The sequence below is a fragment of the Carettochelys insculpta genome, chromosome 19 (assembly GCF_033958435.1).
Source record: "Carettochelys insculpta isolate YL-2023 chromosome 19, ASM3395843v1, whole genome shotgun sequence".
NCBI lineage: Eukaryota > Metazoa > Chordata > Testudines > Carettochelyidae > Carettochelys > Carettochelys insculpta.
In genome coordinates, this window is record NC_134155.1 from 23476270 (window position 1) to 23503284 (window position 27015).

The window sequence follows — 27015 nt, forward strand, 5'->3', positions numbered from 1 at the left end:
AAAGAGGGGAACAACCACTTCTCTAGATCTGCTGGAAATGCTCCTCCTAATGCACCCCACATGCCATCAGCCTTCTTGGCTACAAGGGCACACTGTTAACTCATATCCAGCCTTTCATCCACCATAACCCCTAGGCCCCTTTCCGCTGTACTGCTGCTGAGCCAGTCTGTGAAGTGGGCCCATTGAAAGAAGCTTGGACATACAGATGCCTTGGGAGTCACCAGCAAGCGCTTGCTTTGGAAGTACGACCCAGAAGAAGATGCCAGGTGGTGCGTGGACCAATGCGACTTCAGCACCTGAAAGAAACAGGTGTGTCCATTTCACCGCAAAGGGGCTACTGCTCCACCAGCAACCGCAACACCCTAAAAACTAAATAACGTACATAGAAATGATTATTCCCAGGCTCTTCCCAAGCTACCAGACTCTGCCTGGCCTCCTCTGCTTGTGTTATCCAGGCAGTCGGGCCTGTCGGCTAATCCGGATTGGCCAGCATGCCACTTCAGGTCTGTGAGGGCCCTTCCTGATGCAGTCTTGGCTGATGCTGGGCTGACCATCTCTCAGGACCAGAGCACGCGTGGGTGGGAATCAGGAACACCTGCACGGTGCAGATGGATGGTGCTGGAGAGGGCAAAGCATAGGAGGAAGGTGTCTCTGTTGCTGAAGCTCTTAGGAAAATGATTCTCAGATGTTTTGTACTGGTGACACCTTGCATGCAGCAAACCTCTGGGTGCACATCCCCCACCCCATTATACAGGGAAAACAGGGGTTGTACATGAAATTACTTGTAATTTAATGTCACATGGGCGTTGGGCTGATAGGAGGTGCTGACAGCAGACCCTAGCAGGGACAGGACTGACAGCTTGCGACTCTCTGGTAATAATCTCATGACCCCTTTGAAAGTTGGTGACCCCCAAATGGAGAATCCCTGGCATGGGGTCAGCTGCCTTAAAAGGAGTGGGGAAACAGAAATGGTGGGAGCAGTCGGGGGCCAAGACACCCTGGCAAGGCCTGTGAACACAGCTAAAGCCAGATCTTGCTGAGTTAAAGGGCTGGGGGGAACTGTGTGGTTTCCCCTCTGGGCTGTTTCCACCCTCTCTGCATTGACACCTCTATAAATAGCCAGGCGAAGCTGTCATCTTTCCTCTGGTGCTCACTGAATGCAGCCCACATGCTGCTACCCCCGCCAGGGCTTTCCCCAGCTTCGTTCCATTTCCCTGTTCCTGCCCCCGAGCCAAGGGTGAGACAGTGCCGCAAGTCGTGATGCGGGGCTGGAACTGTTTGTCGAGTGTGGGGGAGGCTGACAGCTGTTGAACCCAACTGGAAACCCTGTAGAGAATGGAAAACGCTTCAAGACAGGGGCTTCTGCAGCCCCCTGCACCCCTCGTTCCAGTACCTATTAATGGTGGGAGCAATCGCTAGGGGCGAGCCACATACCCCTTGGGTTTTGCATGCACCTGGGACTGGCTCGAGTCTGTTGGCCCCCAAGGAGAAATCCTGGATATCCCCTGGGCATGGTCCGCTCCATATCTAACCTCACCCCTCCTTAGACCAGCCCTCAGCATCTTCGAAGACTGTTAGCCGGACCCCCTCAGCCTTCTCTCTGGCCTAGTCGCGGCCGGTTTTATCGACCTGAGCCGGTACATCAGGTGCTCTGAGGATTCCTTCGGTTTTGCTGCTTTCCGGGATTTGCTCCAATGAGCTCACATCTGTCCCTAAAGACAGGCCTGGTGATGGGCTCCAGCCAGGGACTGACCACAGAGCCGAGTCAGGTGGGACAATTGCCTCCTGGGTCGTACGCCCATTCCCATTACTCCGCAGGGCTGATTCCTACCCACTATAATCCCCATTTCTGCCCTACTGGTGTCCACCCACTTTTTCACTGTTTTGTACAGTGCTATGACCCAGGGCTATAACCGGTCCCAGCTGGCTGGCCATCCCCCATCTGTCCAACATGTCCCCCACCCCTCTCCAGAATTTGCAGGTATGCTCTCTGGCTGAGTATGAGAGGGACTGAACTTGGTCACAGCCCCTTTTAACCTGACTGCTACAGACCCTGTGGGCTTGAGCCTCTTCTTGCTCATGCTCATGTAAATCAGGACTCACTTCACTGAAGGGGGGGACTTGATAACAGCCTTCGACTTACTGAAGGGAGGCTGCAGAGAGGCTGGAGAGAGGCTGCTCACAGTGGTCACGGATGGCAGAACACGGAACAAGGGTCTCAAGTTGAGGTTGGGAAGGTCCAGGTTGAACATTAGGAAAAACTTTTTCACTAGGAGGGTGGTGAAGCATTGGAATGGTCTGTCCAGGGGAGTAGTGGAGTCCCCATCCCTGGAGGTGTTTAAGTCTCACCTTGACAAAGCCCTGGCTGGGCTGATCTGATGGGTTTGGTCTTGCCTAGGTCGGGGACTGGACTCGATGGCTTTTTTAGGTCTCTTCCAGCTCTATTGTTCTATGATTCCATGATTCTATGACAAGTCGATGGAGTTGCAGTGGGGGTATAACTCTTGGTGTCTTCTGAGTGCAGTGAAGCCTAACAATCAGGACTGGGCCAGTTCAACCAGTGTTACACCAGGCTTAGATTCTGCTCCACATTCCAGGGCAGAGCCCTCGTCTTCAATCCCAAGGTGACAATTTCCACCAGTGGGGGATCTCTGTTTCCCTTGGCTCGATTGTGCCTAACAGCTTTTCCCCTTTTGCCTGGGCTTGGGGCCCCTCCAGCACACTCCCTAGTCTAGTCAGCTGCTCACTTTCCATTTCTGGGAGCCTTTCTCCTGAGTGGTCTCAAGATGTGGTGTGGGGGGGGCGGGGTGCAGGTTGGATATTAGGAGAAAAATAACTATTTCCCCAGGAGGGAGGTGAAGCACTGGAATGTGTTACCTAGAAAGGTGGTGGAATCTGCATCCCTAGAGGTCTTTAAGTCCCAGCTTGATACAGCCCTGGCTGGGATGATTTAGTTGGGGTTGGTCCTGCTTTAGGCAGGGGTCTGGACTCAATGAGCTCCTGAGGTCCCTTCCCACCCTAGGATTCCATGTTTGTATGATTCAGTTTCCAGCCCCACTCCACTGAGTGGTGTCTGCCCCTTGTGCCGGGGATATCCCACATCCCTCCCCTCTCAGCTCCCTGACCAGTAAGAATTCCCCTTGCTCAACCAACCTCCCTCCTCTGCAGCCAGGCCACTCTACAGTGGAATTGGATGGGGACTCCCATGCAAACTGGGAGCCAAGGAGCAGAGGGTCTGTGATACGGTGACTTACGCCACCCCTAACCTGGAGTATGAAGCTAGGCCAAGCTGCCCCGACCCCTGCAGGGAGAAATCAGCTGTTTCCTGTAGGAAAGGTGACAGCCACTCTGGCTGCAGACTCCAGGGCTCAGAAGACTTCTGCAGGGTGCTGAGGTACCAAGGCCAAATGCTGAGAGCGGGGAGGAGGGGGAGGAAGAAATGCTTCCAGGCAGGGAGGCGTGGGAGAGGCCGAGGGTATGTCTACATGACGTGGGAGATTGACGCAGTTGGAATTGACTTTCAGGAGTTCAATTTCGTGTGGCTGGTAGAGGGGGTGAGACTGAGCCACCTGGGGTCAGTAGCTGACCCTTGTACTTCCTGATACCGCGTGGTGTCAGGGAGCCAACGGGAGAGTTTCTTACACCCATGAGAAAGTCTCCTGTCAACCTCCCTCTGTGAAGGTGTCCGGGTGAGGCCATTGTAGAGAAGCTGAGTCTAGCTATGCAACTGCCGTAGCTAGAAGTGCTCCTCTGCAGTCGACTTACCTGCCTAGTGTAGACCAAGCCTGAGCGAGCTGAGGCAGAGAGGTAGGATGCAGCTGGGGGAAAACCTCAGCAGAGGTGAAGGAGCTGACCCGGCTGGTTAGGTGCAGGGGTTTGCATTGGAACCCAGAGGGAGAGCTGCAGCCTGCTGGTGAACTGGGCTGGGGGGAGTGACAAAACCGCCTCCCCTGCCCCCCCACCCCCGAGGGCACGAAGGTGGCTCCCATTGCACACACCTGTGTGTGTTTTGCCAGCGTGCTGTCAGGCACGTTTTCAAAGCAGAAGCAAAAATGCAAGAAACCCAACCTGTTGCTCACCAGGCCTGCCCCCAAAGTGAGTCCAGGTACCCTGGGCAGTGCCTTGTCTTCCCCTGAAGGCACTTAAAGTTAGGGTGACCACATTGTCATATGGCAAATATGGGACACCGGCCTCCGGGGGGTGGGGGTGGGTCGGCTGTCCCATGTCAGGGCTCCTCAGCGATGGGGGGCAGCTGCCCCATGGTGAGGCACCAGCGATGGGGGTTCGGCAGCCTCCAGATGAGGGGGAGTGGGGGATGGGGGCTCCACAACCTCCCAGCAGGGGGGAGCCAGGGAATGAAGAGGCTGCCCCATAGCAGAGCTCACTGGCAGTGGGGGCTGCCTCCATGGGGTGCCAGGAGCCGCTCAGTGGAGGAGCTTCCTGGCACGGGGGCTGCCGCCTCAAGACACCGGGTGCCGGGGAACAGAATCCCCACAAAAATTCAGACCAATTTGCCTATTTTCTTAAAAAAGTCGGGAGGCCTGTGAGACAGCTCGAATACGGGACACTCCCGGGAAAAACGAGACGGACGGGCACCCGACTTCAAATGCTCACTTTGGCCTTGTGCAGAGCACATGCCTTCTGTGCAGTATGGCCTGTCTGTCCTTCCTCACCTGTCTTTTATAAGGCATCTCCTCTAAAGTCTCCCCCCAGACCAGCTGCAGCAGTGACTCTGCTACCCACTCTGCCAACCCCGCCTGCACTTTGGCTGTTCTGGAGCAGAAGACAAAAGACCCCCTACAATGGTGTGATGGAGTGGGGGATATGTATGTACGTGTGTGTGTCTCACAGAAGGTTGGGGGCTTCTGCGGAGGGTAACCGAGGGGACCAGGTGACACCTCTGGACTGCAGACAAAGGGGGAGGTGGAGCCTGAGGGGTTCGAATTGGAACAGGGAGTTGGGAAGCAGTTAGTCTGGGCTGGGAGAGAGAGAGACCAAGGAGGGAGCAAGGCCCTGGCTCTGGGGGCCCCTCAGGGCCTCGTCTCCCCAACACGGATTGGAATGACTGTCCCTGCCGGCTGTACTGACTCCTCCGTATGATGCTGTGCCCTGTCGGCTAATAAACCCGCTGTTCTCCTGCTGAGGGAGAGTCACTCCTGCCTGCGGATGGGGTGCCAGGCCTGGGGACCCCTGAACCCCATCACAACTGGGCAAAATGTTTAATGAGCAAACGCAGTTTGCTCGCCCTGACAGAGCTCCACTGAATGCACGGAAGAGAACCTGGTCATCCACACTGAGCAGGAGGAGGGGAGAGCACCCAGCTGCAGGGAACATGGGTGTAAGACACCGGAAAAGATGTTGAGGCTCATGGGGGAGCAAACAGCTGATGAGGCACCTGGTAGAGATGCAGGAAGAACATCTGGCATCTCAGGGGTGGCTTGAGTTCCCCCTGCTCACTGGAAATGGTGCCCTCAGGGGCGAGGGGCTCAGGACTGGGGCACTCCCAGACTGGAATGGAGGGCTCACCCTCAGCCAGCCCCTGTAGCCTGCCTGCCTGACTGCTGCTTAGTGTGGCAGCTTGCAGGAGAGCCCTGGGAGCCGGGTGGAAGCACTGTGCACCTCCTGCCATCAAGCGCCCCAGCCAGCTGGCTCCTTCTTGCTGCAGTGGTGCCGTACTTCCACCTCTGCTGTGCACCTGAGGCTAAGGACGAGGCCTGGACCAATCAGACCCTCATGGCAGGGCAGACCGTTCACTTTCCTCATAAAAGAAGGCGTCTCCTCTGCAGCCTTAGCTGAGTGGCACTGGCTTTTAGCTCTAACTGTAGAGGCTAATGCCCTAAGCTCCAGAGGTCCCCAGTTTGAGTCTGCCTCTGGGGGCTGGTCCAGGATTTCACCTGGGTCCCTTAAGCTCAGGGAGCCCTTCCTCAGTTAGGGGAAGTGTGTCACCTGCCCATGTAAGGGGTGTGGTTCGCTGTCTCATTCAGGAGCCCAGCTAACAGGGAGGTTGGTAGGGGAGCTCTTCAGGTGAGAGACGAGCAATTATGGACTCCTGGAGGTGAGTGGCTGGCTGTGGTGTGTGTGCTGGGAGTAACTTGCTGGTTGCCTTACAGATACTGGCTACGTCTACATGTGCAGCCAACATCGAAATAGTCTATTTCGATGAATAACGTCTACACGTCCTCCAGGGCCAGCAACGTCGATGTTCAACTTCGACGTTGCTCAGCCCAACATCGAAATAGGCGCAGCGAGGGAACGTCTACACGTCAAAGTAGCACACATCGAAATAGGGATGCCAGGCACAGCTGCAGACAGGGTCACAGGGCGGACTCAACAGCCAGCCGCTCCCTTAAAGGGCCCCTCCCAGACACAGTTGCACTAAACAACACAAGATACACAGAGCCGACAACTGGTTGCAGACCCTGTGCCTGCAGCATAGATCCCCAGCTGCTGCAGAAGCAGCCAGAAGCCCTGGGCTAAGGGCTGCTGCCCACGGTGACCATAGAGCCCCGCAGGGGCTGGAGAGAGAGCATCTCTCAACCCCCCAGCTGATGGCCGCCATGGAGGACCCAGCAATTTCGACGTTGCGGGACGCGGATCGTCTACACGGTCCCTACTTCGACGTTCAACGTCGAAGTAGGGTGCTATTCCTATCTCTTCATGAGGTTAGCGACTTCGACGTCTCGCCGCCTAACGTCGAAGTTGGTGCCGCTACTTCGAAGTAGCGTGCATGTGTAGACGCAGCTACTGTGTGCTGAGCTTGTGTTTGTGGGTTTGTTTGGAGATCGTGGGCTGAGGCTGGCAGGTGGAAGTTGTGAGCTTCTTAGTGAGGATTTAAAATCTGGAACCTTGTGTTCACTGGTCTAGCCTTAACCAGGGGGCGGGGCTATCTGGAAGGCCAGGCTATATAATGCCTATTAATACACAATCAGGGAGCTTAGTGAACAGGAGCAGCAAACTGAGAGTTTTGTGTGTGGGTTTAGAGGGGGCTAGATACACTTTGTTCTTTAAAACCTCTTTTAACCTAGCCAAAATGCAAAACTACCTGATTTAAATAAATGCCCTGTCAAGAATCTGATTAATTGTAGGAGGAAATGCAGACAGAAGCCCAGCAGCAAAGTGGGGGTTATCCTGTTTATTGCAACCAGTGCAGCATGTATTACCCCCCTATGGACAGGTGGCATTTACGTATATTCAATGGAACAAACTCCCGGCCCTCAGAAACTGCATATGGGTTTGGAGGCCAGGGTGGCTGAACTGGAGGAGCTAAGGAAAGCAGAGATATAGGTAGATGAGGCTTTCTGGGACACTATAAAACTGTCCCACCTCCTGTGTTGCTGTGTTCCCTGAAAGGCTCAGGGAAGCAGAACATCCAACTGGAGCAGAGGGAAACCATCCTGTAGTTGAGACCTTCCTTCCGGAGTAAGTTGTGGTATCCGCTCGCACTGAGGATACCTCTCCGGGGGAGGGAACTCCAGTCATTAGGAAAAGGCAGGTGTTGGTAATGGGAGATTCAATCATTAGAAATATAGACAGCTGGGTTTGTGATGACTGAGAGAACTGAATGGTGACTTGCCTGCATGGTGTGAAGGTTGCAGATCTCTCAAGACTTCTAGATAGACTTATGTGTTGTGCTGGGGACGAGGCGGTGGCTGTGGCACATGTAGATACCAATGAGGTAGGAAAGGGCAGGAGAGAAGTTCTGGAGGCCAAATTTAGGCTGCTAGGAAAGAGATTGAAATCCATAGAATCATAGAAGAGTAGGACTGGAAGGGACCTCGAGAGGCCATCGAGTCCAGCCCCCTGCCCTCATGGCAGGACCAAACATTTTCTAGACCATCCCTGAAAGCCATCTATCTAACCTCTTCATAAATAGCTCCAGTGATGGAGATTCTACCACCTCCCTTGGCAATTCGTTCCAGTGTTTGATCACTCTGACAGTTAGGAACTTTTTCCTAATGTCCAACCTGAACCTCCCCTGTCGCAATTTCAGTCCATTGCCTCTCGTTCTGTCCTCAGAGGCAAGGAAGAACAAGTTCCCTCCCTCTGCCTTATGACACCCTTTTAAATACCTGAAAACTGCTATCATGTCCCCCCTCAATCTTCTCTTTTCCAAACTAAACAAGCCCAGTTCTTTCAGCTTTTCTTCATAGGTCATGTTCTCTAGACCTTTGATCATTCTCGTTGCTCTCCTCTGGACCCTCTCCAATTTCTCCACATCCTTCCTGAACTGCGGTGCCCAGAACTGGACACAATACTCCAGCTGAGGCCTAACCAGCGCAGAGCAGAGCGGGAGAATGACTTCTCGTGTTTTGTTCACAACACACCTGTTAATGCATCCCAGAATCGTGTTTGCCTTTTTCGCAACAGCATCGCACTGTTGACTCATATTTAGCTCGTGGTCCACTATAACCCCCAGATCCCTTTCTGCTGCACTCATTCCTAGGCAGTCCTTTCCCATTCTTTATGTGTGACACTGATTGTTTCTTCCTAAGTGGAGCACTTTGCATTTGTCCTTATTAAACTTCATCCTGTTTACCTCAGCCCATTTCTCCAGTTTATCCAGATCCTTTTGAATTATGCCCCCATCCTCCACAGAAGTTGCAACCCCTCCCAGCTTGGTATCATCTGCAAACTTAATAAGTGTACTTTCTATGTCAATATCTAAATCGTTAATGAAGATATTGAACAGAACTGGTCCTAAAACAGACCCCTGCGGAACCCCACTAGTTATACTTTTCCAGCCGGATTGAAAACCATTAATAACTACTCTCTGGGTACGGTTATCCAGCCAGTTGTTCACCCACCTTATAGTAGCCCCATCTAAGTTGTATTTGCATAGTTTATTGATAAGTATATTATGTGAGACCGTGTCAAATGCTTTACTGAAGTCTAGGTATACCACATCCACCACTTCTCCCTTATCCACAAGACTCGTTATTCTATCAAAGAAAGCTGTTAGATTGGTTTGACATGATCTGTTTTTAACAAAGCCATGCTGGCTGTTCCCTATCACCTTACCACCTTCCAAATGCTTGCGGATGATTTCTTTAATTACCTGCTCCATTATCTTTCCTGGCACAGAAGTTAAGCTGACTGGCCTGTAGTTTCCCGGGTTATTCTTGTTCCCCTTTTTATAAATGGGTACTATATTTGCCCTTTTCCAGTCTTCTGGAATCTCTCCTGTCTCCCATGATTTACCAAAAATGATTGCTAAAGGCTCAGATACCTCTTCTATCAGCTCCTTGAGGATTCTAGGATGCATTTCATCAGGCCCTGGTGATTTACAGACATCTAATTTTTCTAAGTAAATTTTAATTTGTTCTTTTCTTATTTTCTTTTCTTATTTCAACTTCTAAGCCTACCCCTTTTTCACTAGCATTCTCTATGTCAGGCATTCCTTCAGATTTCTCAGGACCTCTATGGTAGTGTTCTCTGAAATGCTTCCGGTTCCATGCATGGAGCCAGGTAGGTGGGCAGAACTTCAGAGTTTCAACAAGTGGATGAGACAATGGTGTAAGGATGAAGAGCTTAGATTAATTAGGAACTGGGGAAACTCTTGGGAAAGAGGGAGCCTATACAGGAAAGATGGGATCCACCTAACCCAGCCTGGAACCAGACTGCTGGTGCTTAATATTAAATATGACATAGAGCAGTTTTTAAATTAAGAGCTGGTGGAAACCTGTGTGCAGAGGAGCACATGGATTGGACGGAGACATCTCTTATGGGAGGGCCTGTTAATAGTGATTCTCTATGTTCTAGTATGGAGGAGAGGATTGAAGAAAAAATATGGGCAAGATCAGATGAGAAACAAACAAATGAAAAAGAATCTAGCATCAGGCAAAGGCAGACAGATAAATAGCAACAAATGTTTAAAGTGTTTATACACAAGTGCTAGAAGCCTAAATAATAAGGTGGGTAAGCTAGATTGCCTTGTATTGAAGAAGGGTATTGATATAATAGGCTTTACAGAAACTTGGTGGAATGAGGACAATCAATGGGACCGTCACATCAGGGTACAAAATATATCAGAGGACAGAACAGGTCAGGCTGGTGGGGGAGTGTCGCTGTACATGAATGTGGAAAAATGTGGAATCAAATGAAGTAAAAATCTTAAATGAAACAAAACATTCTATGGAATCTCTAAGGATACTAGTTTTATGCTCTAATAATAAGAATATAGCAGAAGGGATGTATTTCCGACACCTGACCAGGATAGTGATAGTGACTACGAAATGCTAAGGGAGATCAGCGAGGCTACCAAAATAAAAGCCCCAGTGATAATGGAGGGATTTCAACTCTCCCAACATTGACTGGGTACCTGTCACCTCAGGACCAGATGCAGAGATAAAATTTCTCAATACCTTAAATGACTGCTTTTTGGAGCAGCTGGTTCTGGAACTGCCAAGGGGAGGGGCAATTCTTGACTTACTTCTACGTGGAGTGCAGGATCTGGTCCAAGAGGTAAATATAACTGGACCGCTTGGAAATAGTGACGATAGTGTAATGAAATGTAACATCCCTGTGGAGGGGGAATCACCTCCACAGTCCCACGCTGTGGCATTTAATTTCAGAAAGGGGAACTAGATAAAAAGGAGGAGGCTAGTTAAACAGAAATTAAAAGGTTCAGTGCCAAAAGTGAAATCCCTGCAAGCTGAGTGGAAACTTTTCAAAGACATCACAGTAGAGGCCCAATGTCAAAGTACGCCTCAAATTAAAAAACACAGGAAGACACCCAAAAAAGTGTCACAGTGGCTTAACACCCAGGTAAAACAAGCAGAGAAAGAGAAAAAGTCATTTGTTTGAAAAGTGGAAGTTAAATCCCAGTGAGGAAAGTAGAAAGGAGTATAAACGCTATCAAGCTAAGTGTAATACCACAGTAAGAAAAGCCAGAAAGGAGTTTTGAGCCAAAAGCTCAAAAAGCAACAGCAAAATGTTTTTATGTAAATCAGAAGCAGAAGGCCTGCTGAACAATCTGTGGGGCTGCTGGGTGCTTGAGATGCTAAGGGAACACTCAAAGAGGACAAGGCCATTGTGAAGAAACTAAATGATTTATTTGCTTCAGTCTTCACAGCTGAAGATGTTAGGGGGCATCCCAAGCCTGAGCCTTTCTTTTTAGGTGACAGATCTGAGGAAATGTTCCAGACTGAGGTATCATTAGAGTTGGTTTTGGAACAAATTGTTAAACTTACTAGTAATAAGTCACCAGGGCCGGATGGCATTCACCCAAGAGTTCTGAAAGTGCTCAAATGTAAAATTGCAGAACTATTAACTGTAGTATGTAACTTATCCTTTAAATCAGCTTCTGATTCTAATGATTGGAAGATAGCTAATGTGATGCCAATATTTAAGAAAGGCTGTAGAGGTGATCCTGGCAGTTAAAAACTGGTCAGTCTAATGTCATTACCAGGCAAATTAGTTGAAACTATAGTAAAGAATATAATTGTCAGACCCATAGGGCTTTTCTACACTACTACCCTCCTTTGAAGGAAGGATGGTAATTAGGGTGTTGGGAGTTTACTAATGAAGTGCTGTGCTGCATATGAAGTACTTCGAAGTACTGGCTTGCCTCTAGCCGCGGCTGACCCGCCAGAGTAAAGGGACTTCAAAGCTGCCCCGGGGAGGCAAGGAGGGAGGGGAGAAATTTGCTTAATGAAGTGCTGCGTATGCAGTGCAGCACTTCATTAGTAAACTCCCAACACCCTGACTACCATCCTCCCTTCGAAGGAGGGTGGTAGTGTAGACTCCACCATAGATTAACATAATTTGCTGGGGAAAAGTCAACGTGATTTCTGTAAAGGGAAATCATGCCTGACTAATCTACTAGAGTTCTTTGAGGGGGTCAAAAAGCTTAAGGACAAGGGGGATCCAGTGGATATAGTATACATAGATATCCAGAAAGCCTTTGATAAAGTCTTTCACCAAAGGCTCTAAAGTCATGGAATAAGGGGGAAGGTCCCATGGATTGATAACCAATTTTCTTCAACTTATTTATAAATGATCCGGAGAAAGGGGCAAACAGTGAGGCGGCAAAATTTGCAGATAGTAACCTTCTCAAGATAGTGAAGACCAAAAAGGACTGTGAAAATCATCAAAAGGATCTCACAAAACTAAATGATTTGGCAACAAAATGGCAAATGAAATTTAATCTTGGTAAACGTAAAGTAATTCACGTTTATTTTCATGGAAAAAATAATCCCAACAATACACACAAAATGATGGGGACTAATTTAGCTGTAACCACTCAAGACAAAGATCTTGGAGTTATTGTGGATAGGCCTCTGAAAACATCCACTTGATGTGCACAGTGTTAGGAGTCATTACAAAAGGATAGAGAATGAAACAGAGACCATCTTATTTCCTCTACATAAATCCATAGTACGTCTATATCTTGAATAGCACGTATGGATGAGATTGCCTCATCTCAAAAAGATATCTTGGCACTGGAAAAAGTTTGGAAAAGAGCAACAAAATGATCAAGTGTTTGGAACAGGTGCCATATGAAGAGAGATCAAAAGGACTGGGACTTTTCAGCTTAGAAAAGAGGAGACTAAGGGGGGACGTGATAGAGGTCTAGAAAATCATGACCGGTGTGGGAAAAGTGAATAAAGAAAAGTTATTTACTTGTTCCCATAATATAAGAACTGGGGTCATCAAATGACATTAGTGGGTAGCAGGTTTAAAACTAACAAAAGGAAGTTTTCCTTTACACAGCACACGGTCAGCCTGGGGAAACCCTTGCCAGAAGATGTGACCAGGATTTTAACAGGGTTCAAAAAAGAGTTGAATACGTTTATGGAAGTTAGGCCCATTAGCCTGCTTATTAGCCAGAATGGGTAGGAATGGTGACCCTAGTGTCTGTCAGAGGCTGGAAATGGATGACAGGAGAGGGATCACTCAATGACTGTTCACTGTCTCTGGGGCACCAGGTATTGGCCACTGTTGGAAGACTAGGCTAGATGGACCTTGGGTCTGACCCAGTGTGGCCGATTTAATGTTCATATGTTTTTGAGGTTAGGCAAACCCTTGCCATGGCTCTAATCTTCCATCTCTTCCTCAAACACTCATCTTCTCTGCTTTGAAGAGCTCTGTGGTGAGAATGGGTTTCTCATTCTGCTAGAAAAGGGCAGACAGCTCAGGCGTGGTGGCGATAAACAGCCAGCCGGGTTTACATCTTCCTTTCCCTCAGGCATCTGCACCACTCCAGCTCATCTATTTTCATCCTCGTAATAGAACTGGTGAACCACAAACGGAAGGTTTTGCACTTCCCCTTCTCTCATTGCTGCGCCATCAGCCTCTTTCCATAGGCAGATTATTATTGTGTTTTACAGCAGAACCTCTCTGAGGGTACATTTTCACCACAGGGAAGATCGACCCTGCTGCAGTCTATCTTCCTGAGCATGATTTAGCGCACCTAAACTTAAAGGGCACCTCCATCGACCATGGCACGCCTGCCCCGTTAGCAGTAAGGGAAGTCAGTGGAAGCCTCTGATCCCATTGACCCCCCTCAGTGGAGATGGTGTGGAAGCCCGAATTAAGGTACATCGACTCCAGCTACATAATTAACGTAGCTGTAATTGTGTACCTTAATTTGACCTTCCCTGGTAGCGTACACCTGACCTGAGACACATGCTGGGCAAACACACTAAAAGGTCAAGACAGATAAGGAAGAAACAGGCACAGGCCATGCCCAAGGCTGCCCATCAGGCCTGTGACAGAGCAGAGCTTAGAGCCCATGTCTCCTGACAGCCAGTGTTCCATCCATCGTGTCTCTCTGTAAAGACAATTTCTGGAGCTCTTTTTTTTTCTAACCAGAGCGTTGGACCCACGTACTTTTCTGCGCATCTGTCTGTGGCGGGAGCTGTGTTGCTCAGCTTTTTCCAAATGACAAGTGGGTTCCCAGCCTCATGCACCCGTCAGGGGCTTTATTCAGCAGGTGGAGAGCTGCTGCCTTTTGAAAATCCTGCTCCCTTTGGAGTGACGCAAGCTGGGCTCTTCCTCCACAAACCTGCAGTCACTCATCCACAGCAGCATGGTGGGAGTCCACTGGGGTATGGATCCCTGACCAGCTCTCAGCCCCTTCCCCTCCCAACCCTTGCCTACAGGCTTAAACCTGTCTTAAGCACACTGTCCCCCCACCTATCCACAGGGAGTTCCACGCTGCTGACCCCCAACCGCTCCCTTGTTAGGCCACCTCCTTCTCTGCCCGGCTCCCCCTAACCCTCCTACTCTCTTCCCCCACATATAGTGGGTCAGTTCTCTCCCCTGCAGGCTTAAATGGGACTCAGCTTAATTGGTTTCAGAGCAGGATCCATCCTGCCGGCTGTTAAACCAATTAAATTGAGTTCCATGTCAGCACCGCAGGGCTGGGAGCAGGGGCTGAGGAGGAGTCAAGTGGATGGAAATTGCTCCTTAAGAGCCCAGCTGGCAACACTTAGGAAATCTAATCATCACCGGTGTTTGGGAATCCCTGCTTTACACAAGGGCTAGAAGCCCAGATAAGAAAGAGGAATTAGCGACGGGCATTACAGCACCCTGGTGGGAGGGTTCCCATGACTGAAATGCTGTGGTGACTTGATGGACATTAGTCAGCAGAGGCAAAGTAGGTAGAAAGGGAGGGGAGTTGGTATACGTTAGGCCAGCATGATCTGTTCTCGTGTGTATCAACACAGGCTGGACCACAATTCTTGCCAAGAGCAGTAAACGGAGGGAGTCTATTACAGACAGCCTCATCAGACCAGGCACAGGAATGTCTATCAGAAACGGGTAGAGAGAATACCCATTACACCGCAGGAGGTGTCATGCTGTCACTTGTAAAATCGGAAAATTATTGTTGATAGCTTGTGGTCAAAACCTGTATTACATCCGTAGCAATTCTCTGAAACCTGATTGGGACACACATAAGCAAACTACTGAACTGAACGTTAGTAATTGCCTGTCCTAGGCACAAGTGAGGGGGGATTTGATAGCAGCCTTCAACTTCCTGAAGGGGGCTCTAAAGAGGATGGGGAGAGGCTGTTCTCAGTGGTGACTGATGGCAGAACAAGGAGCAATGGTCTGAAGTTACAGAGGGAGAGGTGTAGGTTGGATATTAGGAAAAATGTTTTCCCCAGGAGGGAGGTGAAGCACTGGAATGTGTTACCTAGGGAGGTGGTGGAATCTCCATCCCTAGAAGTTTTTAAGTCCAGGCTTGACAAAGCTGGGATGATTTAGTTGGGGATGGTCCTGCTTTGAGCAGGGAGCTGGACTCGATGACCTCCTGAAGTCTCTCCCAAGCCTACGATTCTATGAAAAATCTATGACCAGCAGAGTTAAGAATAATAAGAAGGAATTTTAAGTCCATCAGGAACAAAAGAGAATCTGTCAGTGGTATCATCCTTTACTATATACAGAGCATAAAGTTGTTGATAATGATGCAGAAAAGGCAGAAGAATTGATGAATAGTTCTTTCCTGTGTTGAGGCCCAGGCTGGGGACATAATCACAACATATAGCGATGATGAAATGCTCTTCCATGTGAAAGTAACTCTGGAAGATGTTAAAAAGCAACTGATTAAACTAAACGTTATCAAATCTGTAGAAGCAGAAATCTTGCACTCAAGAATTTTTCAAAAATTGTCTGAGCAGCAATTGATGTTTAACATATCTTATAAGAAAGGAAAAGTCCCAGTGCCATGGGAAAGAGATTGTCTTGTGTGAATACTTAAATGAGGTAAAGACAATAATCTATCCAACTACAAGCTGACAAAACAAAGCAGCAGAAATATAGCATATTAAAAACTAACAAAATTATTTATTTGGTGATGAGCTTTCGTGGAACAGACCCACTTCATCAGAGCGATCTCATTTCCAATACAGACGGCCATTTAGAATACAGAGGACAACAAAAAAAAAAGGCAATAAAAACTGACAAATCACATAGGATTGAAGGAAGGGGGTGAGGGGTTGCGGGATCTTAACTGTCCTGTCTGGGATCATTACAAGCATCAAAGGAAGGGAAGCAGTCCTTGTAATGCGTGAGGTTAATCAATGTCTCTGTTCATACCACATGTTCGTGTGTTGAATTGAATATGTCCTCTAACTCACAAATCTCTCACTCTAATCTGTCTCAATTCTATTTTTTTTTCTAGGACACAAATTCTTAGGTCTTTAACAGAACGGCCCACTCCACTGAAGTGTTCACTGACTGGTTTATGTGTATTGAGTTTCTTGATGTCTGCTCTGTGTCCATTCATTCTTTGGTGAAGTTTTTGCCCAGTCTGTCCAATGTACATCATGTCAGGGCATTGTTGGCACATAATAGCATATATAATGTTGCTGGAAGTGCACGAGAATGTGCCTTTGATCTGGAAACTGACATGGTTCATTCCAGTGATGGTGTCCCCAGAGTAAATATGTAGGCAAAGTTGGCAGCGGCGTTTGTTGCGAGGAAAAGTTCTGGGATTCGTATTACTGTGGTGTAGCCTGTGACTGCTGGTGAGATTCTTTCTCAGGTGAGGAGGTTGTCTATAGGAAAGGACAGGCCGGTCACCTAGAGCCTTCTGGAGTGTAGCAGCCTGATCCAGAATAGGTTGTAGATTTTTAATGATGCATCGCAGGGGTTTGAGCTGGGGGCTATAGGTGATGACAAGTGGTGTTCTGTTGTTGATCTTCTGGGGCCTGTAAGCAGATTAGCTTGTTACTGATCCTGGGGAAAAATAGAGGATGGCTAAGATGGATGCAAGTATTGTAGGATGTCAGTGTCGTTACACCAATTAACAGGATTTTTATATAAAATAGGTATTGTCAAGCAAACTACATATTGTTTGGGATGAGGTTTGTCAGTGTGGCTGATTAAAGTAATTTTATTGGCGTCATAGACTTCAGTGTGACCTTTGATTTAGGGCTGCACAGCATTCTGATTAAAATGGGGTCACAACACAAAATCAAATCAACAGGTTAAAATGTTAATGGATGAAGCACACAAAGAATTGTAAATGGCGAATCGTTACTCACTGGGGATCCACTGGGATGAGATCGGGGCCCGAGGATGCTGTTCGATATCTTTACTTGTGACCTGGAAAAAGCATATGCAACTATTGCTCGCCAAGTTTTCAGATGAGACAGGAATTGGTGGTATAATAAAAGCAGTCATATAGCACTTTAAAGACTAACAAAATAATTTATTAGGTGGTGAGCTTCCATGGGACAGACCCACTTCTTCAGATTCTGGCCCATAAAAGCTCATCACCTAATAAATTATGTTGTTAGTCTTTAAAGTGCTACACAACTGGTTTTTTCTTTTGATAGAATACAGACTAACACGGCTATCTCTCTGCAGTATAATAAAGAATAGGGACTGAATAGTTCCACAGGGGGATATAAATCAGATGTTAACCATGACACACTTGCATCACACATTTTTAATATAGCTAAAACAAGGCCGATGTTTCTAATTGACTTAAGCTAGATCAAAATAAGCCACCTGTGAACTCCCAAAGCAGGCTGGTTAGCCATCTGTCTTGAATGGTTCAGATGCAGTAAATCCTGCAGCTGGGCAGGAAGTGAAGAAGTGGGGCTGTCTCACAAAAGCTCACCACCTAATAAATTATTCTGTTAGTCTTTAAAATGCTACTGGACGGCCTTTTTGTTTTGATAGAATATAGACTAATGCGGCCATCTCTCTGCTACTATTGAACTGAAATAAGAACAACCACAAGTGTGTGGACATTTAATGAAATCAGTTTGGCACTGGATTAGCTAAAGTCTGTGGGGTGGACAAGTCCTAAGTTCCTGCTGAAATATCATAGGCTAGTCCAGAAGTATCTAGAAGGAATGAGAGTCAATTTGCAAAGGTTTCCTATGGAATAGGGAGGAGGCGAGGATTGTGGTGCAGGAATGAAAGACGCCTGTACGCATGAGTCCCTGAGTGAGGCAACATAGAAAGGCATTTAGTCTTGGGGTGTGGTGTGGAGTGGTGAAGATGAAATAAAATCAGACAGCAGAAGCTGCAGAAGGCAATGGAGTATGATATGTAGAATCATAGAATTCTCTGGCTGAAAGGGACTTTAGGAGGCATTTGCGTTCAGCCCCCTGCCTAAAGCAGGATCAACCCCAACTACATCATCCCAGCCAGGGCTTTGTCAAGCTGGGATTTAAAAACCTCTAGGGATGGGGATTCCACTGCCTCACCAGGTGACACATTCCAGTGCTTCATGACTCTGCTGGGGAAATAGTTTTTCATAATATCCAACCTGCACCTCTCCCTCTGTAATTTCAGGCCATTGCTCCTTGTTCTGCCATCTGTCACCACTGAGAACAGTCTCCCTCCATCCTCTTTCGAGCCCCCCTTCCGGCAGGTGAAGGCTGCTATCAAATTGCCCCTGACTCTTCTCTTGTGCAAACTAAATAATCCCAAATCCCTCAGCCTCTCCTCATACGTCCGTGTGCTCCAGCCCCTTAATAATTTTCATTGCCCTCTGCTGAACTCGCTCCAATGCATCCACATCCTTTCTATTCTGGGGGGCCCAGAACTGGATACAATACTCCAGAAGTGGCCTCACCAGTGCCAAGTAGAGGGGAATCATAATCTCAAGATCTGCTGGAAATGTTCCTCCTAATGCAGCCCCATATGCTGCCAGCCCGCTTGGCTACAAGGAAACATTGTTGATCCGTATCCAGCCTCTCATCCGCCTCATACTTCTTTGTCTGTGCCAGGGCCTCTAATTCCTCCTGTTTGTTTCCCAGGCTTCTTGAATTTGTATACAAACACCTTAGCTGGTTAGCTAATTGGCCCACTTTCTCCTGTTCCCTTTCGAGCTTGGTCCAGGTGACATTCCAGCAGTTCGGGTGTTTTCCAGATTGCCCTCTCCAGTTGCGTGGGGACAGGAAGTGCACGTTAATAGAGCAAGCGCTGTTCGTCGATTACTTGCTACACCCTTGGGCTCTTCAGTCCCATATCTGCCTCAAACTATTGCAAGAGGACAAAGTTTCTGCTGCTGTGACTTGGCACAGCTCTGGTGACTTCACTAGAGCACTATCAGTCTCTACCAGCAGAGACTTGTGCCAAGGATTTCCTACCTTTGTTGGAGCTGCCGAGACCAAGGATCATGTGCACAACAGCCTTTTGTTTGTGAGTTCCCTTCCTGCTGTGCTCTAGAGTCCCGAGTGTGAAGACTCCTTCTGTTTGCCTGTAAATAGAATGGTGCGTTTGGGATCACACTTCTCCAATTAATGTTGCACTGACCAACCCTGGGAGCTTTTGCCAGAGGATGTTGTGAAGGCCAAGATTAAAGCAGGTTTCAAAAGAGAATGAGATGCATTGCTGGAGGACAGACCATCAAATTAGCCAGGATGGGCAGGGCTGGCCTCCAGAGTCTGTTCGCCAGACGCTGGGGATGGGTGACAGGGGATGGGTTGCTTGATGATTGCCTGTTTTCATAGAATCATAGAACAGTAGGACTGGGAGGGACCTTGAGAGGTCATCGAGTCCAGGCCCCTGCCCTCATGGCAGGACCAAGCACCATCTAGATAATCCCTGATAGACATTTATCTAACCTGCTCTTAAATATCTCCAGTGATGGAGATTCCACAACCTCCCCAGGCAATCTATTCTAGTGTTTGACCACCCTGACAGTTAGGAAGTTTTTCCAAATGTCCAACCTAAACCTCCCTTGCTGCAGTTTAAGCCCATTGCTCCTTATCTAGTTTTGTTGATTCCCTCTGGGGCACCTAGCATGGAAGGACAGAGCCTTGGGTTACATGGACCCAAGGTGGACACTGTGGCTTGTAAAGATTTACTCCAGCTGGGTTTTGTGATCATTTCTGCATCTTTGGGATGGGGGAAACCACCTGGAGGGCCTGGTTTTAGTGTATCCTTCTCGCTGCTATTTATTTTAGGACCAAATGTGTCCACTGTGTTCTAAGGAGCGGCTCTTCTGTTTGAGGTGCCGGACCTGTGGTGATACAGGAGTGATTGCTTCATATCCTTTCTTGGGGTGCCCTTCCCCCTCAGCGTCCCTCCCTGCAGGGTGTTGAAATGACCTCAGCTCGTTGCAAGGACTATTCTTGTACATCCTGAGGTGAGTCGTAGCTTCTTTCTCTCTCTCACACACCACAGTGACTGATAGCCACACAGCTGATGTCACGAGACAGGCTGGAAACTTCACTGTTCCCCTATAAAAACAGGCTGGTCCATATGTCACTATCAGACGCTAGAAAGCATCTCTGCTCTGGGTCTGTGGCTGCAGCTTATCCCCACCTGACAGCACCATGAAGGTCTCTGTGGCTGCCCTCGCCGTTCTGCTCTTTGCTGCCTTCTGCTCCCAGGCCTCCTCCGCACCAAGTGAGTCCGGCTTCTCTCTGGCCTTGCTGAGTTCTTCTTCTGAACAGCGATAGAGCCCCTAAAAGTGCTCTGTAAAGATTTACTCCAGCTGGGCTTTGTGACTGTTTCTGCCTCTTCAGGATGGGGGAAGCCACCCAGAAGGGCTGGTTTTAGCATCTCCTTTTTCCTGCTTTTTATTTTAGCTTTATTGTGATTATTAGATTGGATGCTCCCAGGTTTTACTGGAGGACCATGAGAGGCTCCAGGAGGTGGCGGGTGGGAGCTCAACCTTTCAATGAAGGGATAGAGGGAAGGGTTATTGAATCTTCAACAAAGATCTCCTTGATTACTAGACATCGGTAGGGGTTGGGAGGCTAATGAATTTAGATCCAGACCTGTAAAAGCTCTGGACAGAAACCCCTTCCTCCCTCACCTTCTCACTGTTCTGTGTGATGCAAAGTACCCCACTTGGGAAGGAACAATCTGTTTCGCATGTACCAAATGGGAAGCGACTGTCTAGGATGGAGTAGTGCAGAAAAGGACATAGGGGTTGGAGTGGGTCACAAGCTGAGCAGGAGTCAACAGTGTGACTCTGTTGCAAAAAAAGCAGAGGTGATTCTGGGATGCTTTAGCTCGAGTGTTGTGACGGCTGTTTTTTTTCTAGAAAAAAGTTTTCTAGAACTTAAGCCCCAATCTGCCTGCCCCCGTCCCTCTGCAGGGGCCCAAACTGCCCCGGGCGGCTTAACAGCCCAGCGCAGGGCCCGAGCCATCCCCCAGCAGCTGAATTTTGGCCCATGGGCTGGACTCCCCTGTCCTAGCCCCACACCAGGCAGGGCTCCAGCCCCAGCCGCATAGTGGGGACTCTGGGGGAGCGCCTCTGGCCTTGCAAGAGGTCCAGGGGGCCTCAGCCCCACCCCGTACAGGGCTCAGGCCCTGGTCCTGTGACATGACAGGAGTTTGGGGGGCTCTGCCCCCTTGCTGCACAAGGCTCTGACCTTAGCCCCACAGTGACTCTGGGGGAGGGGGCTCCAGCCCCACAGGAGGTCCAGGGGGGTCTTAGCCCCACACCACACAGGACTCTGGGACCACTCCAGCCCCCATTTTCTCACCCTCGGCTTTGGCCCCAGCCCAACCATGCACCTGAGCAAGGCCGGGGCTGGCGGCGGCATCCCAGTGGGAGCAGCGGGCAGTGGCAGGGGGTTCAGAGCTTCATTTTAAAAATAGTGGCAGCAGTGGGGGTAAGAAAGGGTGGCAGAATGCTGTTCTGCAGTGTTCCCCTGGAAAACAAGGCCTGCTTGCGAGCAAGACAGGAGAAGTAATTCTTCTGTTCTGTCCGGCGCTCAGTTGGAGTATTGCCTCCAGTTCTGGGCCCCACATTTCTTGAAAGACGTGGAGGGATTGGAGAAAAGAGAAGGCTGAGAGGGGACATGATAGAGGATTTCAAGTACCTAAAAGAGGGTTACAAGGAAGAGGGAGAAAATTGTTCTTCTTGGACTCTGAGGCTAGGACGAGGGCCAATGGGCTTAAACTGCAGCAAGGGAGGATTATGTTGAACACTGGGAAAAACTTCCTGTCAGGTCGGTCAAAAATTGCCTGGGGAGGTTGTGGAATCTCCATCACTGGAGATATTGAAGAGCAGGTTAGACAGACACCTATCGGGGATGGTCTAGATGGTGCTTGGTCCTGCCGAGAGGGCAGGGGACTGGACTCAGTGACCTCTTGAGGTCCCTTCCACTTCCAGTGTTCTCCAGTTCCATGCTGTCACTTCATCCTCGACTTCTTAACAGAGGTAAGCAGGGCCCACCTCTGTGGATGGTGTGGAAAGGAGCCTGACTAGGTCCCCCCAATATGTTCAGGAGGAAAAGCCTCACATCTTTAGTGCAGGGGATGACTGGCCTCCTCTCAGAAGAACGGACACTCACCTCCAGCTTTTCCACCTCTTTCAGTCGGTTCCGACACGACTCCATGCTGCTTCAGCTACGCCTCCCGGCAGATTCCCCGGGGCCATGTGAAGGGCTATTTCTACACCAGTGGGAAGTGCTCTCAGCCAGCTGTGGTGTAAGTACTGGCTCTTGAGCTGAGGGAGGGCTGGGGCAGAGGTCTCCGTTGGCCTTTAACCTCTCCCCAACCAACCTTTCGGCTGTGCTAGGCTAGGAGTTTGTGTACATGTCTACAGTTCTATCGTGAGCTACGATGCAAACCTAAGCTGATGTAATTATTCCACTATAACTCCCTGTGTGGACGCTCTTATTGTGGCTTAAGAGGCTTTTTCCATGTAGATATGTTGTTTGAGAAGAGGTTTAAGATCAGCTGGAGAAAGGCCACTCTGATGGTGGCCGGGGGTCTCTCTACAGATCTAACTGGGAAAACCTTCCCATGTAGACAAGCCCTAGCGACTACATTTGTTGTGTTTTAAACACCATTTTGCACCTAGTGTAGCCCAAGGTGCCGGTGCGGGATGGTAGTAGTCTCTGGAGTCACTTACACTGCTCTGAAGTCAATTGACATTGATTGAGGCTCTGTGCACAGTACAGCCTGTGTTGACAAAGTATATGATGTGCAAGGGTGTGACTGTTCCACCCCAGAGTGAGCCAAGTTACACCGACATAAGCCCTTGTGGACACAGCACTGTGTTGGGGGGAGGCTTCTCCTGCCCACATAACTTCTGCCCCCAGCAGAAGTGGTTTTATCATGCCAAGGGGAGAGCTCTGCCATCAGCACAGAGCGTCTTCACCAGACAAACTGCATTGGCGCGACTGTCTCAGAACGAATACAGCGCTGTGCCTTTAGGCATGGCCTTAAACTAAACTGGGATTAGTGTCTGCACAGCAGCCATACCAGGAAAACTACAGGGAAAAACTAACTTCCTGTGTAAAGAAACCCTGAGCTAGGGTGGACCCTGACCAATGAATGCTCTAAACTTAGCTGTCATGGTCAGTAAAAGGTGCTAAAATCTGCCCAGAAACATGGGAATCAGATCAACTGCACTTACGCTGCACTGCCCTGGTTTCGGTATAACCCCTGGGGGAGAGCACAGTGTGTGGCTCCACTCTGCAGCACCCTGCAGCCAAATGCACCGACTGCTGCTGCTGCTGTGTCTGGGGGGCGGCTTTTCCCCGCTAGGGAGTGCAATAAGCAGAAAACCAGGCTGACCCGAGACAAGCCACGAGTTTCAGTCTCATTCCCAGAGCTTGTCCTGCAGCCCCAGCCCCACCAGGCCTGATTTATTACTGTAGCAAATTCCTCAGTGCTCTAAACCCCTGGTCTCTCTCATTCTACACAGATTTATCACCAGAAAGAACAATCAGCTCTGCGCCAATCCGGACACCAGATGGGTCCAGGACTACGTGAATTACTTAGAGATGAACTGAGGTGGCTGGGAGCATCTGGAGACCTTGTGAGCTCACCTTAGTGTTGCTAGCGCCAGCAGCTGTTGTGCTGTGCAAGAAATGCTATCTCAGCCCCCAGCAAAGGCCATTGCTGCGCTTCCAGGGCTAGCTGCCACTTTAAGGAACGGCTAAGGCTAAGCTATTGTATTCGTATTGTAAAAGAATCACGTCTGATTTAGATTAACTATCTTTATGGTACAAACAAGGCCCCTAGCACATGCGGTCATTACAAATTCTGTGGCCCTTGGAGGTAGCAGCCTGTGAGGAAGGGTGGCCTGGTAGTTACAGTACTGGACTGGGACTCGGGAACAGGACTTCGAATGGCAAGTCCCTTCCTGCTTGGGGCCTCAGTTTCCATATCTGTAAAGTAGAGATAATCACAGAATCATAGAATCTTAGGGCTGGAAGGGACCTCAGGAGGTCATCAGGTCCATCCCCTTGCCCAAAGCAGGGACCAACCCCAACTAAATCATCCCAGCCAGGGCTTTGTCAAGCTGGGACTCAAAAACCTCCGGGGATGGAGATTCCACCACCTCCCTAGGCAACACATTCCAGTCCTTCACCACCTCCTGGGGAAATAGTTTCTCCTCATACCCAACCTGCACCTCCCTCACTGAAAGTTGAGACCATTCCATTTCACATGCCTAGCTTGCTCTGGTGGTTTTCCAATGGTTATGGGATTTCCCCCTCCCTCCCTGGTTTTATCATGCCAAGGGGAGAGCTCTGCCATCAGCGCAAGCTCTGTGCAAGTGTGGATCAGCTGGTATGCGCTCCCCAGAGGTGGTGCATTCCAGGAAGGGCAAAGTCAGCCCTGCTGTGCAGCTGTGTGAAGCTACCTGCCAGGTTCGAGGAGCACTTTGGGACAGGGAGCAGCGAGTCACCTCATGCAATGCTATAATCACTCTGGTATTTCTCAGGGGATTGCTCTGGCCCCGCAGACCTTGGCTTTACTTTTGATATGCCATCACTTGCTGATTTCGAGGAATAAACATTTTCTTCTCTCGATGAAGCGCCTGCCTGTCTCTTTCTGAGTGTGGAGGGGTTCTGGGGGCTGCCCCAAGCAAACTGCACTGCATCACTGGAGCTGCCCACGTCCAGGCCAGAAAGGACAAGTGATTTGTCCGAGCTCCTGCCGGCACAGGGACTCCAGGGAAGGCAGGCAGACTCCAATGAGCCCATTGGTGGGAGGGGAGAGCCAGGCAGGCTTGAACAGGCTGCCTGGCAGGCTGTGGAGGGGCGGGGGGGCTCTGTGCATGCATTGGGGGAAGCCCCCTAGAATGCCCAGATCAAGGGGTGCAATTACTCAGACCCTCTCCCTCCATCACCTGCCTTTCAGCCCACAGGCCGGCCAAGAGGCTGCATGCAGCCCTGTGGGTTGATGGTCCATCTCCAGCACCTGGACTCCCCCTCCGCAGGAAGCCTACTTCTGTGAGGGCTGGCTGAGCATGGCGCCTGCCTCCCGGAAAGGGCGATTCGTAACCCACCCCCCCCCCTTCCAGGCTTCACCCGATCTCGAGTTCCCAGAGCAGGAGGAGACCCAATGGCGCAGCAGATTATCCCTGCAGGGTTCTGACCCCTCCCTCCCAGGGATGCAGCCGTGGCCAGAGACAAGAGATGGGCTGGAGGAACCTCGGCTCCAGGGCAGCCTGCCCATTCCCGGGCTCTTTCCTCTTTCCCTGGTGCTCAGCTGTCCCTGTACACCTGGAAATTTAAATCCCTTCCCTCATGGCCCTGTGCCCTGCCCTTCCTCCCTTCCGTCTCACCCACCCAGGAACTCTCGGAGACCTCCCCCCCGGGTTGTGCTCCCTGCCCCACCTTACCCATTTGTCCTCATGCCTGCCACGTGCCCCATCCCTCTTGGCCTCCGCCCCCAACAGGGCTCTGATCTCCACAAACCCTCTACGCTCTATCCCTGAGCCCTTGCAATAGCACCTACCTCACAGCACCCCTCTCATGGAGCACCCATCCTCCTGCTTCCCTCTGCCTCTCCGAGAGGGTCCTCTCCCCATCCCTCTCTAAGCCCCCTTGGACCAGCTCCTCACTCCCCAGCCCTGCCTTCCCCAGGCGCTGCTCCCAGGCTCCCACCTTGTCCTTCAGCTGCTGCCCTTACTCACTGCGAGCTCTGTGCTGTGGCTGTAAAGACACCAACCTGCCCTGCTGGTGACCTGTGTGGGAGGTTCCCTGGCCTGGAATTGCTGCTTTTCTCCTCGATGGTATTTAAACCTGGGAAATGATGCGCCGCTAATGAACATGAGAGCTGCAAAGTCAAACCCTCAAAAGTTAGGAAACGGCAAAATGAAGGTACATTGTGCACATGCGTTCTGGCGAAGGGAAGCAGCCTGACACCGGGACCCGGAACGTGCATGAACCTAGAGGGGAACACATCAACCGCCCTGGACATTCAAACACAGGTCTGAAGGTGGCTATTCTTCAACAAAAGGATTTTACCACAAGATCACAGAGGGAGACATCTGACTTGGAATTCATTTGCAAGTTCAATATAGTCAACCTGGGGCTTAACAAAGATCGCAGTTATCTTGCACTGCATGGGCAATTTCCCCACCTTTGATGTTTGCAGGAATGGGGCCCATCCCACCCAACATAATATGCTTCTTCCACTGGCCCTATTAATGACCGGGGTCTCCCATCCCCAACTTTTTTTGCCCCCCTCCTCCTCCCTCCCCCCCACTATATAAACCTCAGATTCTTATTCTCTGCTCCAAATCTGAATAGGCAGGTCTGACCCATGAAAGCCCAGTACCATATACACAGTCTGCAAGGTGCTACATGACTGCTTGCTTCTTATCACAGAATCACAGCACGCTAGGACTGGAAGGGCCCTTGAGAGGCCATCGAGTCCAGCCCCCTGCCCTCATAGCAGGACCAAGCACTGTCTAGACCGTCCCGGATAGACATCTATCTAACCTGTTCTTAGATATCTCCAGCGATGGAGATTCCACCACCTCCCTAGGCAATTTATTCCAGTGTTTGACCAGTGAGGAACCTTTTCCTAATGTCCAACCTAAACCTCCCTCGCTGCAGTTTAAGCTTGTGACGCTACAGACTAACAGGGCTCCCCCAGGAGACTGTTATGGGGCTGTCTTTAATGGCCTGAGGAAACAGTATTTTCCGCTGGCCCTGTTGTAGTCAGTGCACAGGGTGGTTGGGATTTGGGCCCACAATCAGGGATGTGCAGTGAACGAGGATTGCTGCCTCTTGGTTGCAGTAGCAGCCAGGGCGCAGGAGGGACAGGGAGGGGCTCTCGGGTAAGACAGCTGACGGCTGCCTTGGAGAACTTGATTCCAGCCCTGTCTCGGCCCCAGAGCTC

At 49.8% G+C, this 27015-nt stretch overlaps 1 protein-coding gene across 1 annotated transcript; it reads left to right on the forward strand.

The window, feature by feature from the left end:
- Positions 1-20118: 20118 nt before the first annotated feature.
- Positions 20119-24685, forward strand: LOC142023073 (C-C motif chemokine 5-like). Its single transcript, XM_075013653.1, has 3 exons — positions 20119-20319; positions 22245-22356; positions 23582-24685. The coding sequence occupies exons 1-3, from the start codon at positions 20247-20249 to the stop codon at positions 23667-23669; spliced, it is 273 nt and encodes a 90-aa protein (XP_074869754.1). The 5' UTR covers positions 20119-20246; the 3' UTR covers positions 23670-24685.
- The last annotated feature ends 2330 nt before the right edge of the window (positions 24686-27015 follow it).